General features: G+C 44.3%; 1 protein-coding gene across 2 annotated transcripts in view; it reads left to right on the top strand.

The window, feature by feature from the left end:
- Window positions 1-1,707: 1,707 nt before the first annotated feature.
- TGFA (transforming growth factor alpha) overlaps window positions 1,708-15,896 on the top strand; it is a 105,772-nt gene continuing 91,583 nt past the window's right edge. Inside the window, exon 1 of one of the 2 annotated variants that reach the window (XM_027623461.2) lies at window positions 1,708-1,989. In XM_027623461.2, the coding sequence (XP_027479262.1) occupies window positions 1,950-1,989 (40 nt within the window). In that variant the 5' untranslated portion in view covers window positions 1,708-1,949. The remainder of the gene's footprint in view (window positions 1,990-15,896) is intronic. The other variant, XM_027623459.2, reaches the window with a different exon arrangement.

Below are 15,896 nucleotides of genomic sequence, written 5' to 3' on the forward strand. Positions count from 1 at the left end.
TTCTGCTGCTACTTCCCCCCACCCACAACTTTGTGTGTGGGCAGGGGGCAGAGAAGGAGAGACTGCTGAACCCGACTCTTGCCAGACTGGGCAGCTAGCTCTCAGCCATAGTGAACTTGATGTGTGCATCCTAGCGGGGAACAAGGTGACGAGTCCATTTTCCAGTCCTACCTGGGGGTCCTGGAGAACAGGAGATAGGGCACTGAAAACTGATTTCTTCCCTCCTGTAACCAAGGCAGGCTAGTCTAGGAAGGAGACAGAAGAGCCACCAGAACAGGTCAACACCAGCCTGAAAGAGGTGGACAGTGAAGGGAGTCAGAGATCACTTATCAAAGAGTGTGTGTGTGTTTACCCTGTGCGGGCATGGTGTGGACACAGGAAAAGCTGTACTCCAGGACTTACCACACAACCATCAGTGCAGATTATTAAGGGTTGAAAGAACAGCAAAGTATCCTCTGACAAATGTATTGAAAGGCTTGGTTTCTCAAAGTAAATTTAGGGTATTTTCAAAATCCCTTTCTACACTGGTGTTCCCTGCCAAATGTTGAGGCCAATGGCCTGATGCCTCCTTTTCCAAACTAGGTCCCTCTGCTCATATGAAACAAACTTAGCAAAAGTCAACCCTGAGAATCTTGAGTTTTAGGCCAAGAAAGCAGCAAGAGATTCCCCCCACCCCCACCCCTGGCCCACCCACCCAAGGAAAGTGGGTCTACCCTGAGCAGACAGGGTGGAGGGGTCAAGAGAAGAGATTTAGTCCCTCAGCTTGGGGCATCTGGAAAATAAGATGGGTCACTGCTTCTTGGGGGCATACTGTCCCCTACGGACCGTCCTCAGGGAACCTTGGGATGGTCCCCAAGAAATCTATGGGTCCTCCATTCTCTACCCAGAATGTCTTCCCTCTGTCCCCTCCACTTGCCCAAATTCCAGCACCAGAAGCCACCTCCAAGCCGCAAATCCTGAAAGAGCCACCTAGACGGTTCCAGCCCATACATCCCTCTCTTTGGCCCCCTTGTTGCATGTTACCCTATTCTTGGCCCCAGCTGCCTGTGGCAGGGTGGGGTGGGGTGGGGTGGACTGGGGTGGTACTAATGGTGGATAACCAGGTACCCTTAGAGACCCATCTTCATTATTAATCCCAGGCCAGATAAACGAAAGCCCGCTGATCTTAACAATGTGCCCTGGAGGCCGGTAACCCTAGAATCGAGAATTCTCTACCGGGATAGGGGTGCAGGTGGGAAACCTGGCTTAACAAATTCTTCTCTTGATTCTGGGGAGCCCTGTCCTTGGACCAAGTGTTGGCAGGCGGCGGACGAAGCTCGCCGGTCCCGTTCCGGGCCGCGTCCCCGGTCCCCTGCCGGGAGAGCCCCCCCCACCCCCAGCAGCGGCCGTCCGCGCAGGTGCCGGACGCCCGCGCGGCTCCGCTCCCCCGCGCCGAGCCTGGAAGCGTCCCCCGCGCCCGGACGCTCGAGCTCCGCGGCGGCCGCACCGCGCAGCTAGTCTGAGGGTAGTGTCTGAAGTCGGGCGCTTCCTGCCTTCCCGTCCGCCTGGGTGCCGGGCTCGCGCGGCGGGGCTCCGAGATTCCCCGCTCGCCCCGCCCCGCCCGCCGCCCGCGCCCTGCACGGTGCGCGCGGCGTCCCCGCCCCCAGCCCCACACCCCCACCCCCTGTGGCCGTAGGGGGGCACCCCCACCGGGGCGGGAGGGTGGTCCGGCGTGGCCCCGTCGCCGAGTGGCGGAGAGGTGACGGTAACCGCCTTCCCATTTCCGCCCGGCCGGCCGCGCAGCGGGGTGAGCGCAGCAGAGAGCGCTCGGTCCTGCCTCCGCCCGCCCGCGCCGGGGGCTGGCCTTGCCTCGCCGGCGCCTTTTTCCCCCGCAGCGCGGCGCCGCTTCGCCACTTGGGCATCGCAGGTAGGGCAGGAGGCTGGAGCGCCTGCTGCCCGCCGCCCGAAAGATGGTCCCCTCGGCTGGACAGCTCGCCTTGTTCGCGCTGGGTACGTACGCTGCCTGCTGCGTGCCCCGAGCCACCTGCCCTCGGCGACACCCCGCTTTCCCCTGGCCCCTCCATTTCTCTTCCCGGGGGTTTTCTGCGCCCGCCTGGGAGAGTCGAGGGAGGCTGATGCTTTTCAGGGGTTGGAGGCTGGGGGGCAAGGGGAGTCACGAGGGCTTCCTAAGGATTTGGGGAGCCCATTCCGAAGAGGGGGACCGTCGAGTGCCCAGGCTTTGCCCGGGGAGTGGCCGCCCCGGCCGTGCGTGAGAACGCCGGCAGGGGAAGGGGAAGCGGTGTGTGAACGGGCTTGAACTTTAATCCGCCGTGGCTGTGTGTTCTTACACTTGCTCGCACCTACCTGCATATACCTGGCTGTCTCCAACCAAGCCCGTCTACACGGGCGGCGGTGAGCGTAGACGCGTTGAGGGCGGCCGGCGTCAGACCCTGCGGCGAGACCTTGCCTGCTTCCCTGTCGTACCCCCTGCCTAGCCCTGAGCCCCAGTGACGGGCAGATGGTCACAATCAGCAGAGGAGCCCCCAGTCTTCTAACTTTAGGAGCTCTCGAGCTCTGGGGTATGTTTTGGGTTTTTGTGCGGATTAATTGTTCTTTTAATTAACTTCCCTGGGAGAAGTGGTTGAAGTGTCAGCCGGGGGCAGGAGTGAAACCCTAGACCGAGCGTTGCCAGTTTCCTTTGAGTTTGTTCTTGGAAGGGAACGAGAGATGGGGGAAGGGAGGGGAAGTTAAACCCGGCAAACCTGGGTCTCGTCCGTGAAGCCCTTGAGTTTTTCGCGGTGAAGTTCACAGGTCTGCGTGTAAGTGGTAAGGGGTGCAGCGCCGTGCGCTGGCCGCCGGGCTCTCGCCCCTCTCAGCGCCGGGCCTCCGTGGTGTTGAGATAGGCGGCTTACAGCCCCGGTGTCCAGATTTATTGGTACAGCTTCCATGAAGTGAATTCCTCCGTCGATATCCCCTGAGTTTACCTCTGTAAAGCAAGTTGCTCCTACCTGGAGAATTTATTGGAGCCTGAGAAGAGCTATGGAACGCCCCCCCCCCCCGGCCCCCGAATGCCCAGAGCCACAGCCTCACCCAGTTCGTGTTCAGTTTCAGGGGGCTCACGGAGCCGCCTGTAATCCTGCGCATGAAACGCTGATCAAGAACGGGGGAAACGGGGCAGTAGTGGAACCCAGTGCTCTGAGCTGTACCCTCACCTGAAACTCACCAACAGGTGGCATGATTCTGGGCGGCTTCCCCCCGCCTCCCTTTTTCCAAAACCTTTTAACGTTTTTTGTATTAACGGTTGTTCGATTTTCGATTTTTTTTTAAAGCCACAAAACATGACCGATTCCTCAGAAGCCTCCTGTTTGCGGGTGCCTTTGTGGTGTGTTTTGCAAATTCTAGTAGTAACAGTCATAATAGCTAATGCTATTTGAACACTTACTCCGTGCCAGGCACTGTTCGAAGTGGTTTCCGTGGATTCATTTACTCTCCACATCAACCTGACGAAGAAGGTATTATCCCCATTTTACAGAGGAAAAAAGGAGGCGCACAAGGCCCACAGTTAGTAAGCAGTTGGGTCAGGATTATTAGAGTGTGGGAGGATTGAGGGTTTGAAATGTCACCCAACTGTGGTCACTATAGTCCCCTTTCACAGTTTTGAGACTTTTCTTGAAGGAGAGATTATATGGACGACCTTAAAACTTGTTAAATTGGGTTTTCCGGTGGACTGCTAGGATCTCAAGGTGGTCTTAGATTATTCGATGAAAATTGGAGACAGGAAATGATGAAGGTGTGCAAATTTGAGGGCACCTTTGAAAGTTGCCCTGCCCCCCATCATACTACCCTTGCCTATGAAGACTGCTTGCATTCATCATGTTATTTTTCCTTTTTGCCTGAGTTGAGCCTGACCCTTGTTTCCTTCCTTGAGAAAAAGATGTGTAAACCTAGAAAGACTGATCAATATGTAAAAGCTGGCTCATACAATTCCAAAATATAAGCAGTTGGAAAAAATCAGAAGAAAAGAAGGCAGGAATACCAGTTTTTTGTTTTATATTTCTTAAAAAAAAAAAAAGCCATTCGCTCTGATCATTGACTACAACTTCTGTCTCCCATCTCACTTTCTGCTAGATTACTAAATAGCACTCATCAATGCCACATGCATCTTTAATTTGCACATCTCCTCCAGTGCTACTTTCCTCTCTAATTTTTCTTAAATTAGCTGAAGGCAGTTCCAGGCAAATCAGCAAATCTAGAAAATCAAGATCTCTCCCCTCCTTCCCAGCCTTCATAGGAACAGTCTGAAAAGGAACGGGTTGTTTGGAGTCTCAGCTGATGCTCCTGATTACTTGGAACCTGAGCGTTGATTGATGTTTTGGCGGAAAGCATGCGGAGACTGTTGCTTAAATGGCAACACTGGAAACGTCATCCAGGTTCCTGTGGTGGCTGCCCTCCATGTCAGATTTTCGTCATTGGCCAGGCACACCTCACAGGGACTTGGCACCTCCAGTCCCACATCCTCCTCTGTGAGCAGGGAGCAAGATGTGTGATCTCGGGCAAGTTACTTAGCTTTTCTGTGCCTTGTTTTTCTCATCTGTAAAATGGTGCTGTTAATAGGGTGGTTAAATATATTTAATGAACATAGAATGGTGCCTGTCTTGTAGTAAGAGTTGAAAAAATCTTAGTGCCATCATCATTGTTGTTGTAACTTTGAACCCCATAGAATTCCAGATGTCCTAGCAGGTTCTGTCCATTCTGTAGTTGGGAGAGTTTGTCTTAGCTTTCAGCTCTCCACCCTTCCTGAGCCAGTAAATATCACTTAACCTAGAAACCTACTTAACGATTTTAGTCTCATTTGGCAGATACCAATTCAAGCAAATTTGGAATTTGGAGTGGGGGGACATTATTCTATCATTTCTGATGCAAAACATTTGTATTTTCTCAATGTTCAATGGTCAGTTTATTGAAGTCACCACTAAGTTTCAGTTTTTTTAGTGGGAATAATAAAACTGCAGCCCCCTCATAGGTTGTTATGAGAATCAGATGAGATGGTAAATACAGAAGCTATTTATAAACTATGCAAATAAAGAACTACACACAAATGAAATTGATTTTAAAATCCAGAAATAAACATTATTATGTTTATGGCAGCTCCCAGTAGGACTGAGTGTAGGCTAAAGAAGGATCCTAGGACATTTAAGTGTCATTAAGGATGGGTGGAGATGAAGCCGGTCCTTGTCCCTGTGGATCTGGGACCGAGGGACCATAGGGGGCATGAACGAAGACAGTCCTCTTCTCCATTACATGGAAATGTCTTTCAGAGTAGACAGTGGAGGTTTGCCCAGGACACATGTTTTCCTTATTGGGCAGCCATAATTAGGGAAAGTTCACTTAGAACATGGGCTGTAAAGGTGTATATGGAAGCCTTAGAGGCTAAGTTTCCCATATTTGCTTTTCCAAAACTTGGGTTTCCTAGGATAAAGAGATCTTTCTGTAAATATTCCGTGTCCCCTGCAAAGGGGACCTTTCTTACAGGAGTAAATGATGCTTCCTGTTACTATGGGAACATAGGAAAACTAGCTGACTTTTCCATTAGACCTATCTCTAAGGGCCTTTTGAAAGTGTGCTTGAACAAAGTCCTACTCTTTGGGCTGCCCACTGAAAGGGATGGGCAATGGGAAGTGGAGCTTGGGTCAGCCAAAACGGGACAAGCCTGACACACTGAATTGGGCATCTTGTGCTTGGATTCACACGTAAAACCGCTGTAAGGACCTTCCACAGCAGTGCCCTCAAATCCCAGCCACCTGGAGGGCTTGGCAAACCAGGTTGTTCTGCACGAGGTGGGAGGGTTTGCGTGTCTGACCAGCATCCAGGTGTGGCTTATGCCACTGGTGGGGAGGAGAAGAGAGGGACACTTGGAGAACCGCCACTCTTCAGCCAGTTGCTGTTAGGGAAGCTTCTGGCTTAGCCAGTTGCATTTTATCTAAAGTCTGTTCTGACATTTATGAATGCTGCTGTGGATTTATGAGCCATTATTAAAGGTGCTTCTGCAGTCTCTCTTGCTGACCAGAGCAGAGCAAGAATTCTTGGTGAGGTCTCGTAATTGTCATAAGTGTTCTTATCCTTTGCCCCTGGAAAATGTGATGGTCCTTGGTTATTGGACTTAAGCTGACTGACCAACACTAAGCATGTCACACTTTCTTTTTTTAGGAGGTTGCCAAAAATTGACCCTTGTTTTGCTGCCATTTCAACTATTTTTTTTTAAAGATTTTGTTTGACAGAGACAGAGAGACAGCTGGAGAGGCAACACAAGCAGGGGGAATTGAGAGGGAGAAGCAGGCTCCCGGCTGAGCAAGGAGCCCGTTGCAGGGCTCAATCCCAGGACCCTAGGACCACGACCAGAGCCGAAGGCAGATGCCCAACACCTGAGCCACCCAGGTGCCCCTCAACTATTTCTAATCATCTCAATTTAAAGTATGAATTTAATTCTGTGCTAAAAGCTAACCTGGTTAAGATTTCATCTAGTGGCACTTGGATGGCTCAGTCGGTTAAGCATCCAACTCTTGATTTGGGTGCGCTCAGGTGAAGATCCGCGGGGTCATGAGATGGAGCCCTGCATTGGGCTCTGTGCTCAGCGCAGAGTCTGCTTGAGATTCTCTCTCCCTCTGCCCCTCTTCCCACTCACTTTCTCTCACTCTCTAAATAAAATATTTTTAAAAATTGAATCTAGATAGAGAATTCGAGTACTTTTACAGTGACTTCTGGTTTTATGCTTTTTTCCTCCTTGTGAAATGTCAAGTATAAAAATCTTTCATAAAAATCAGGAAAGCCTAAAATCCAGGCTACCAGACCCATCTCTTAGGAGCTCTTCAAATACAAGGCACATTCCCTTTAGATGAGTTCTAAAAATCTGGGTAGTCTTGGGGCACGTGGGTGGCTCGGTTAGTTAAGCAACAGACTCCTGATTTGAGCTCAGGTCATGATCTCAGGGTCCTGGGGTGGAGCCCCATGTGGAAGAATTGGGCTCTCTGCTCCGTGAGGGGTCTGCTTCAGATCTTTTCCTTCTGCCCCTCCCTTCCCACCCCCCACTCACACATGCTCGTGCTCTCTCATAAACCTTTTTTTAAAAAATTATATCTGGGTAGTCTTTTGAGACTTTATGAATTGGTTGTATTGAATATGACTTAGAGTAGTCACCTGGGCTTAGAAAAAGGTGGAAGTTTGTTGAAATGGAATTTTATGTCTTTGTTAGTGCCTTTTTTGTTTTCCCCTTAAGTCGGAGGAAACACAATTTCATATGGAGTCTTTCCCCAGTCAAGTGAATTCTGTGCTCAGAATCTTTGCTTTTACTTTTTTCTTGTCCCCTTCCTTACCTTGAAAAGCTTTCAGCTTCCCCCACCTTAGTGTTTGCATTTCTCAAGTGTTTGTGGGGAGATGGGTAAGGACTTACTCAAGAAGGGATGTACATAAACCTGCTTTGTGTAACAGGCTTGTATAACTTACCGAACACCAGCCTGCTAATGCCTTGCCTTTTTTGGTTTTAATCTTTGAAGGTGTTAACTCTTCTGGCTGGGAACCTTAGCAGTAGAGTTCTGGTCCCTCCAGATCCAGCCTTGGATTGATACTGGTTGGTGCTTCTCCTCTTGTAGTTTGAGCGTTCTTTGGAGGCAAAGATCCTAGGTCTTCCTATCTGCCCTTGGCCTATCTAGAGAACAGATGGAGCCTCAGAGGGGACCATTAAGCACTTGATGACCCCCTTGGGGTGTCCCGTCCTGGTTTCTCCCAAGTGGAAACTCAGTTGGCAAACATTTGGCCTCATAGTTAATTAACATTTGTACAGAAAAACTCTTCATTGTGATAATGAAGGGTGGTTGCATATAAATTCCAACAAAGATGCAATTAGTCTTCAGAATAATTATTTTTAAAAAATAGATTAGGATTTAGTGTTTTTAATGATTACAAAAATATTTTTTCCCTCTAGACCATTTGGAAAATCCTGGAAAGTGTAAGAGAAAAAAATGTTTCAGTGACCTGTAGTTCTACCACCCAACGATAACCGTGATTAACATTTTGTTATACAGCCTATGGATGAATGTACAGGTAGATATTCTTTGAAAGCATCTATGATTTCTGATGGACTCACACTATTTAACTTAATTGTTTTTGCAACTTAACCTTCATAATAAATAGTTTTATGTTATTAAACATTCATTTTTAGTGTCATTACATCATTCTTAGTGGCTGGCAAGTAATCTCTTGACTATATTTACTATAACTTAACCTATTTTGAAACCCTTTTGGCCATATAAATTTTCCCCATTTCTCACCATTATGAAGAATCTACACACTATTGTTAGGAATATAAGTTGGTACAACTTTTTGGGAAGTCAATATGGCAGTAGCTATCAATTTTAAGTGGGCATAACTTGGGTCATCAGTTCTACTTTTTGATATATATCCTACATAAATACTTGCCTAAATATGCAAAGAAGAAATTTAAAGGATGGTGATTGTTGATTTTGTTTATAACAGTAACAAGTTGTCAGTACCTACTGTTGTAATTATTTAAGGAGATTCCTTAAATAAGTTATTTTTACATAACAGTGCATTGATTTACTATGTATTTAAAAGAATAAAGGTTTCATAATATCTTAAATTTAGAAAGGCATAGAACCATATGTATAGTACAGTGCCTTGGTTTGAATTGGTTAACTTTTTTATAACAAGCCTATATTAAATTTATAATGCCTAAAGTCAAGGAAGATAAATGATACAACAGACACTTCTGTGCATAAGTGTTTGGCACATCTTTAGGATAAATTCCTAGCAATTGGCCTTTTCTCCCACAAGCAGTGTATGAATGCCATTTTCTTGAATCTTCCCAAACACTAGAAGTTAGTTTTAACACTTTCCAAGTTGATTGGGAAAAAAAACCTCAGCCCAATCTTCATATTTAACATTTGTTAGGATGATTCAATTTGTTTGTTGGCCATGTCCTCTTATTTGCATCTTGACCTTTCCAATTTTTTTCTTGATTGCTTATCCTTTTCTTAGAGCTTTATAACACTTTATATAAAAAGGATATTAATACTTTGCAAGTATTCCCCCCGTTTATTGTATGTCTTTTACTGTTTTGTTTATGGTGTTTTTGACATACTGCAGGTTTTTATTTTTATGTAGCAGAAACTAGAAAAATAAATCTTTCCCCCGTAAGCTTTCTACCTTCGTTTATACATTTAGGAAAACCTTCCCTGGCCTAAGATAAGGCAAATATTTACTTATTTTTTTCTCCTAAGTCTCCTATATCATGTTCAACTATTGTACCTTGAATTTATTCTTGTGTACAGTGTGAGGTATAACTCACATTTCATAAAAAAATAGCCAACCAGTTAATAGTCTCAATTGCTATTTATGGAATCTATCCAGTCTATTGTGGCTTGAAATTCCATTTTTATCACATGCTAAATTTTTTTTTTTTAAGATTTTATTTACTTATTTGACGGAGACACAGGGAGAGAGGGAACACAACAGGGGGAGTGGGAGAGGGAGAAGCAGGCTTCCCGCGGAGCAGGGAGCCCAATGCGGGGCTCGATCCCAGGACCCTGGAATCATGACCTGAGCCGAAGGCAGACGCTTAATGACTAAGCCACCCAGGTGCCCCCACATGCTAAATTCTTATAGGTACTTGAATCTGTGTAATTTTATTTTGGTTCTATTATTTTGTATTTTTGCATTTATTGTGCATTTGTTCACTCATGTATTCTGCAAATATTTATTGAGCACCTTTTCTGTGCAGAGACTGCTTCTAGGTGCTGGAGAATCAGCCAAGAATAAGACACGGAGCTTGTGTTTTAGTTAGTTCCCACTGCTCTCTATCATAACTGGTTGTTGCTTGTATTGAAAGCTTTTTTAAAAATATGTTTATTTTGTAATGGGTTTTGTTAATTCTAATAGTCCTTCATTTTATTCTCCTAGGTTTGCAGGTCCATGATCATGTAATCTTGAATAGTGATAGCTTTGCCTCCTTCCTTTTAATATTTATATCTTTTATTACTTTTTCTTATAGCACTGACCAGATCTTCAAGAACATTTTTAAAAAGGCAGTAGATATCCTTGTATTTTTCTTGACTTACTGATAAGTGTGTGTAGCATTTAACAGTTAAGTACAAGGATGACTTTATCGTTATATATACGTGAGAATATCTTTATATACACACATATACGAAAATGTAGATATGTGTATCTATATGAATAAACTTTATCATGCTAATAAAATGTACTACTCTTCATAACTTACTAAAAGATTTGGCATTTTGCTTTGTTTTTTAAAGCAGGGGAGATAATATGAGTTGTGGGTTTTTTTTTTTTTTTCCAAATGTTTTGAGGACTTTGACTCAATTATGTTAAAGCCATCTTTAAATTTCCGGAATGAACCCCTCGTGGCTCCGTGGTATTATTCTCTCTGCATACTGCTAGGTTCAATCCATTCTGAAGTGTTTGGGGCCTTGTTTTCTTTTTTAGGGTTTGATATCAGCATGACATCAGCTTTATAAAAACTTCTATAAACCTTCCATCTGTTTTATGCTCTTGAGTAGTTGAAATATCATAGAAGTAAGTGGCTCTGTGAAGGCTTGGAAGAAATTGCTAGCGGTCAGTTTAAGTTCTTCTCTGCTTGAGTCATTTTTGGTAATTTCCTCACGATCTATTCAATTCAGATTTCTAAATTTTTAGCACGGATTTTATAAATAATCTCCTTTTAACGTAAAGTTTTCTTTTGCATCTGTGGCCCCGGTTAATGTGACTTTACCAAATAGGAAAATAAGTAAGCACCTAGGCCCCCAAAATAAAATACATTTTCAAGTTTGTTTTTCTTGATAATACTTTGGGGAAAAAAAGCCAAAAAACAACCACCTTCTTTTTAACCTTTTTTTCCCCCCACTGTAGTATCATGATTGTGTTTTTTGTGTGTGTGTTTAAGATTTTATTTATCTGACAGAGAGACAGCGAGAGAGGGAACACAAGCAGGGGGAGTGGGAGAGGGAGAAGCAGGCCTCCCACAGAGCAGGGAGCCCGATGCGGGGCTCAATGCGGGATTCGATCCCAGGACCCTGAGATCATGACCTGAGCTGAAGGCAGACGCTTAACGACTGAGCCACCAAGGCACCCCCCTTCTTTTTAACCTTAAACCAAATTCAAATGAAGACTTCATTTTAATAGTGTTCCCAAGAGCCCAGGGAAATTACTCATGTATTTGCCTAACTGCGTGTGCCAAAGTTGCGACAATAATGCCATTTCTGATTTGGATGATGCATGGCATGTCTAGCTTCCTCTTGGTTCCTTAAGCTTTAAAGGGTTTAAAAACCTCCAAATACACTATTGTGTCCGTTAGATGCGACGAGAGTGTCTGAAGCAAGACGACCAGTGCTTTTGTGGGAGATTTTTGCTGCTGTTGGCTCATTTGCCTTGGAGTGATTTTGTGTGTGTGTGTGTGTGTGTGTGTGTTTAAGATCAGCACTTCTAGGTGGAAATATGGGATTCTTACAAAGAGACCGTATCTTCAGCTTGAGTTCTTTAGGGCCTTTGATCTGAGTTTGAATGAGGTCAGTAAACAATTCTCCTGGGCACGTAAAGGATAGATGTGCCTTTACTGCTCTTTTCGTCATCTCTTGCCAGGTCAGAGGCATTCTCTGGGTAATTACTGTACTTCCAAGAGGTGCAGGAGATTAACTGGCTAAATGGTACACGTCATGTGGTGACACAAAAGTGGCTGAAGCTGATAAATGAGAGGTTTGCAATTACACACTCTGCTCCCCTCCCTCTGCCAGGCCTTGGGAACCAGCAGGGCAAAAACAAACGGAACATGCTTTTCGTGGTGGAAAGAAAAAGCCTAAGACCTGTAACTTGTACTATGGCAGGGGCTAGGAGGAACTGGCCTGTAAACTATGGAGGGGCCTAACCTGTTCACCTTCTAGGTCACCGAGCTCAGTTGGCAACTCTGGGCTTGAACACTTCTCACCTTGGAACAGTCTCTAGGTTATTATTTTTGCATCGGAGGAGCGTATCATTGGGCTGGTTTGCATGCTGTATACACTCCCTGCCAGCAAATTTAAACAATGACAGATGTTTTTTTGCACATAGCAGACCTTGGGTGTTATAATTAGTGTTTCAGGGGATGAATCAGAGGCCCCTGAACTGGAATGAAAGCAAGCTTGGGGCCTGAGCATTATTTAGGGAGGTGAGGTAAACTCCTAGGTCACACAGATAGGGAATCCTTCTGGATCGGGACTCTCTCTAAACCTCATCAGCTACTCCCCTGCCACGCAAAGAAAAACCCCAAAACAAACACACTTCTTGGGCAGGCCACTTAGCTCTCACAGAACATGCACACGCTCTGGTCACCACCTCCCCTCGTGGGCCATGCAGGAGACATGCCTTCTCTGCTCACCTTGGTTAAATCCCACTCACTCCTTTTCCAAAGTGAAATTGAAATCAGAATCTACAAACAGAAGATTCAAAAAGCACCCCCGAATTTGACTCAACAGAGACATCCTCTTACTGGGTTTAATTAGCAAGTGTCTGACCAGATCTCTTTCTCTGTATGGATACAGATATTCATATACTCACTTTTTTCCTTCAAACAAAAAGACATTTGGTATTTTTAAATCTGCTTTTTACTTATAGTCTGTAGGGAAAATATTTCTGTGGCAAAAATACAAGTATATCTGTTGACCCATCTTTTTTTTTTGGTGACTATAACACATTCCATTATACAACTCTATCATTGTTTATTTCCCCATCCTTTATGGATAGAGATGTAGATTGTCTCAAACTCCAATATTCAAACCTGACATGAAAATTCTTGCAGCTAAATCATTACCGGTATCTTTTCATTATCTCCTATGGCTGAATCCCCAGAAATGGGCTAGTAGGTCAAAAGGTACACACTTTTTCAACTCAATACGTTTTGACAATCCGCTCTCCAGAAAAACTGTACAGACTTACACTTCTGCCACCTATTGTGAATGCCTGTTTGTTGGCAAACTTGCCTATGATTAATGTTATAATTTTCTAGATTCTGTTCATTGTGTTGGCTGAATGGTGTCTCGTTGTTTTAATTTGTATTTGTTTGGTTAAAACCAAAGTTTGGTACATTGAATGCTTTTCCATGTTTGAGTATTTGGATTTATTTTCTTGTGAATTAGACCATGTTTGGGGTAGGTTATTTAATTGTTGATTCGTGAACAGTTTTTAAAAAGATATATTGAGGGGCACCTGGGCGGCTCAGTTAAGCGTCGGCCTTCGGCTCAGGTCATGATCCCTGGGGTCCTGGGATGGAGCCCTGCATCAGGCTCCTTGCTCAACGGGAAGCCTGCTTCTCCCTCTGCCTCTGTCCCTCCCCCCCCAACTCGTGTTCTCACATGCTCTGTGCGTGTGTGCTCTCTCTCACTCTCTCGCTCAAATAAAAATTATTTTTAAAAAGATATATTGAAAATATTGCCCCTCACCCCACTTGTGTTCTCACGCTCTGCGCTCACTCTCTCTCTCTCTCTCAAGTAAAACCTTTTGAAAAAAGATATATTGAAAATATTTCCTTCATTTTGATGGTTAGATTTATATGTGTTGTGTTGGGGTTTACAGAAGTATCTTTTTGTTTTTAACTTTTAAGGACTTAAAATCTGTTCATTATTCCTTTATGATTTCTACTTGGAGTAGGAAGAGATTTGCTGTGCTGCTTTGATATCTCATTTCCCCTTCTACTTTTATGTTGTTACTTTTCAAATTTACATTTCAATTCATTGGGAATGTATTTTGGTATAAGATGTGAGCTTAGACTCTAACTTGACTTTTTGCCAAATATTGGTCCAGTTACTCTATGCCATTTGTTGAACAGTTCTCTAATCAGATTTCAAATCCTACTTTTGTCACTTGATACATTCTTAGGAATACTTGAGTCTATTTGTGGAGGTTTTGTTTGGCTCCATTCATTTGAGGCTCATCCTATAGGGAACTGTTCTTTTGAGCTGGCAACGTGTCATTGCCCTGGGAAGTGGGGGCAGAAAATAATGAAAACTAGGAAAGTAGACATTGGATTACATTGGATGTCCCTTCATGGTCACGTCTCCCTTTCATGACAAGACTTCTTTTTTTTTTTTTTTAAGATCTTATTTATTTATTTGACAGAGAGAGACACAGTGAGAGAGGGAACACAAGCAGGCGGAGTGGGAGAGGGAGAAGCAGGCTTCCCACTGAGCGGGGAGCCCGATGCGGGGCTTGATCCCAGGACCTTGGGAGCATGACCCGAGCCAAAGGCAGACACTTAACGACTGAGCCACCCCGGCGTCCTCCTGACAATGACAAGACTTCTACTTCTGTCCCACCTAGGGCATACTGGAGGAAGAAACACATGTGGTGGTGGAGAGGATACTTACTGTGTTTGAATCCCTGGGGGAGAAAGGATGACTGCCTCACTCCTCAGCTTGGCTGAAGACTGATGATGGGCACTGGGTCTCACTGTTCCAAAAGGCATGGCGAACCTACCCATCTGCTCCTATTGTTTCTGGAACTTTGTGCTTTTCAGAAACTGGGGGTCATGAGGCAGGCCTGCAATCCCCCCATGTAATGTTCTGGTTAACTGAAACTGTATATTTTCGCGTCTCCTTCTCAAATGGGCATACCGTGGAGTACGGGTGGCATACTCAGAGCCAGGCAATGTACTGGTACATCTCCCTGGAATAGGGAATAATTAAAGAATCAAAAAGGAATTTAACTGGCAAGTCATAATATTATTTTCTATATTAAACTCAGCTCTACTAGTTGATAGAATGTAAGACGGAAATAACAAAATTAATTTTTAGGATATAAGGATAAGTTGTGATTCTCTTTTTCCCTTTGGAATGTTTCCGAGTGTGCCCCAAGACTAGAGGAATAGGTATGAGTTCCTTCTCTTTGAATTTAGGGGGGTCTAGTGAAAAAGTTTGAGGAGTACTGTCTCATGTAGAGGACTGATTTTCAGATACTTACAATAGGAAAAACAGTAACTAAAACCAATACCTTCATTAGTCTTCTGCTTGTTTTAGATTTAATTTGCTTTCCTAAGTTTTCCCAAGATGAAAATTTAGATTATTGATTTTAGATTTTTCTTCTTTTCTAATATATTCACTCAACGATGTCAGTTTCTAAGCACTGGTTTTGCTGCATCCCAAAATTTTGATGAGTTGTATTTCCATTTTTATTTAGTTCAAAATATGTTTTAACTGCTCTTGAGATCTCTTCTTTGACCCATGTGTTCTTTAGAAGTGTATTGTTTAATCTCCAGTATGTAGGGGATTTTCCAGCTGTATTTCTGTTAATTGATTTCAAGTTTATCTTCATTCTGGTCTGAGAGCAGACACTGTATGATTTCTACTCTTTTAAATGTGTCAAGGTGTATTTTATGGTCCACAATATGATGTAACTTGGTGAATTTCATGTGAGCTTGAGAAGATTGTGTGTTCTGTTGTTGAATGTAGTCCGTCTATGGATGTCAATGACATCGAGTTGCTTGATGGTGCTGTTGAGTTTAACCATGTCCTTACTGATTTTCTGCTGGTGAATCTGTCCATTTCTGATAGGGGGGTATTGAATGAAGTCTCTGACTATAATAGTGGATTCACCTATTCTTGTAGTTCTATTAATTTTCTCCTATATTCTGATGTTCTGTTGTAAGCCACATACACATTAGGATTGTTAAGTCACTTTACCATTCTTTAATGATTCGGAAGCTATTTCTGGGTTTCTCAGTGCCCAGAGGTCATCACCGGTAAACTCTTTAGCCCCACATGGTACCTGATGCAAAACTTCCCGTTTTACCTGTGAATGAGAAGTCCACTGAGTAGGGTTTTCTTCCTGACTTGGGTAGCAGAACTCTGCTCTGTTTTAAC

Source organism: Zalophus californianus, chromosome 8 (genome assembly GCF_009762305.2).
Source record: "Zalophus californianus isolate mZalCal1 chromosome 8, mZalCal1.pri.v2, whole genome shotgun sequence".
NCBI classification, from domain to species: Eukaryota; Metazoa; Chordata; class Mammalia; order Carnivora; family Otariidae; genus Zalophus; species Zalophus californianus.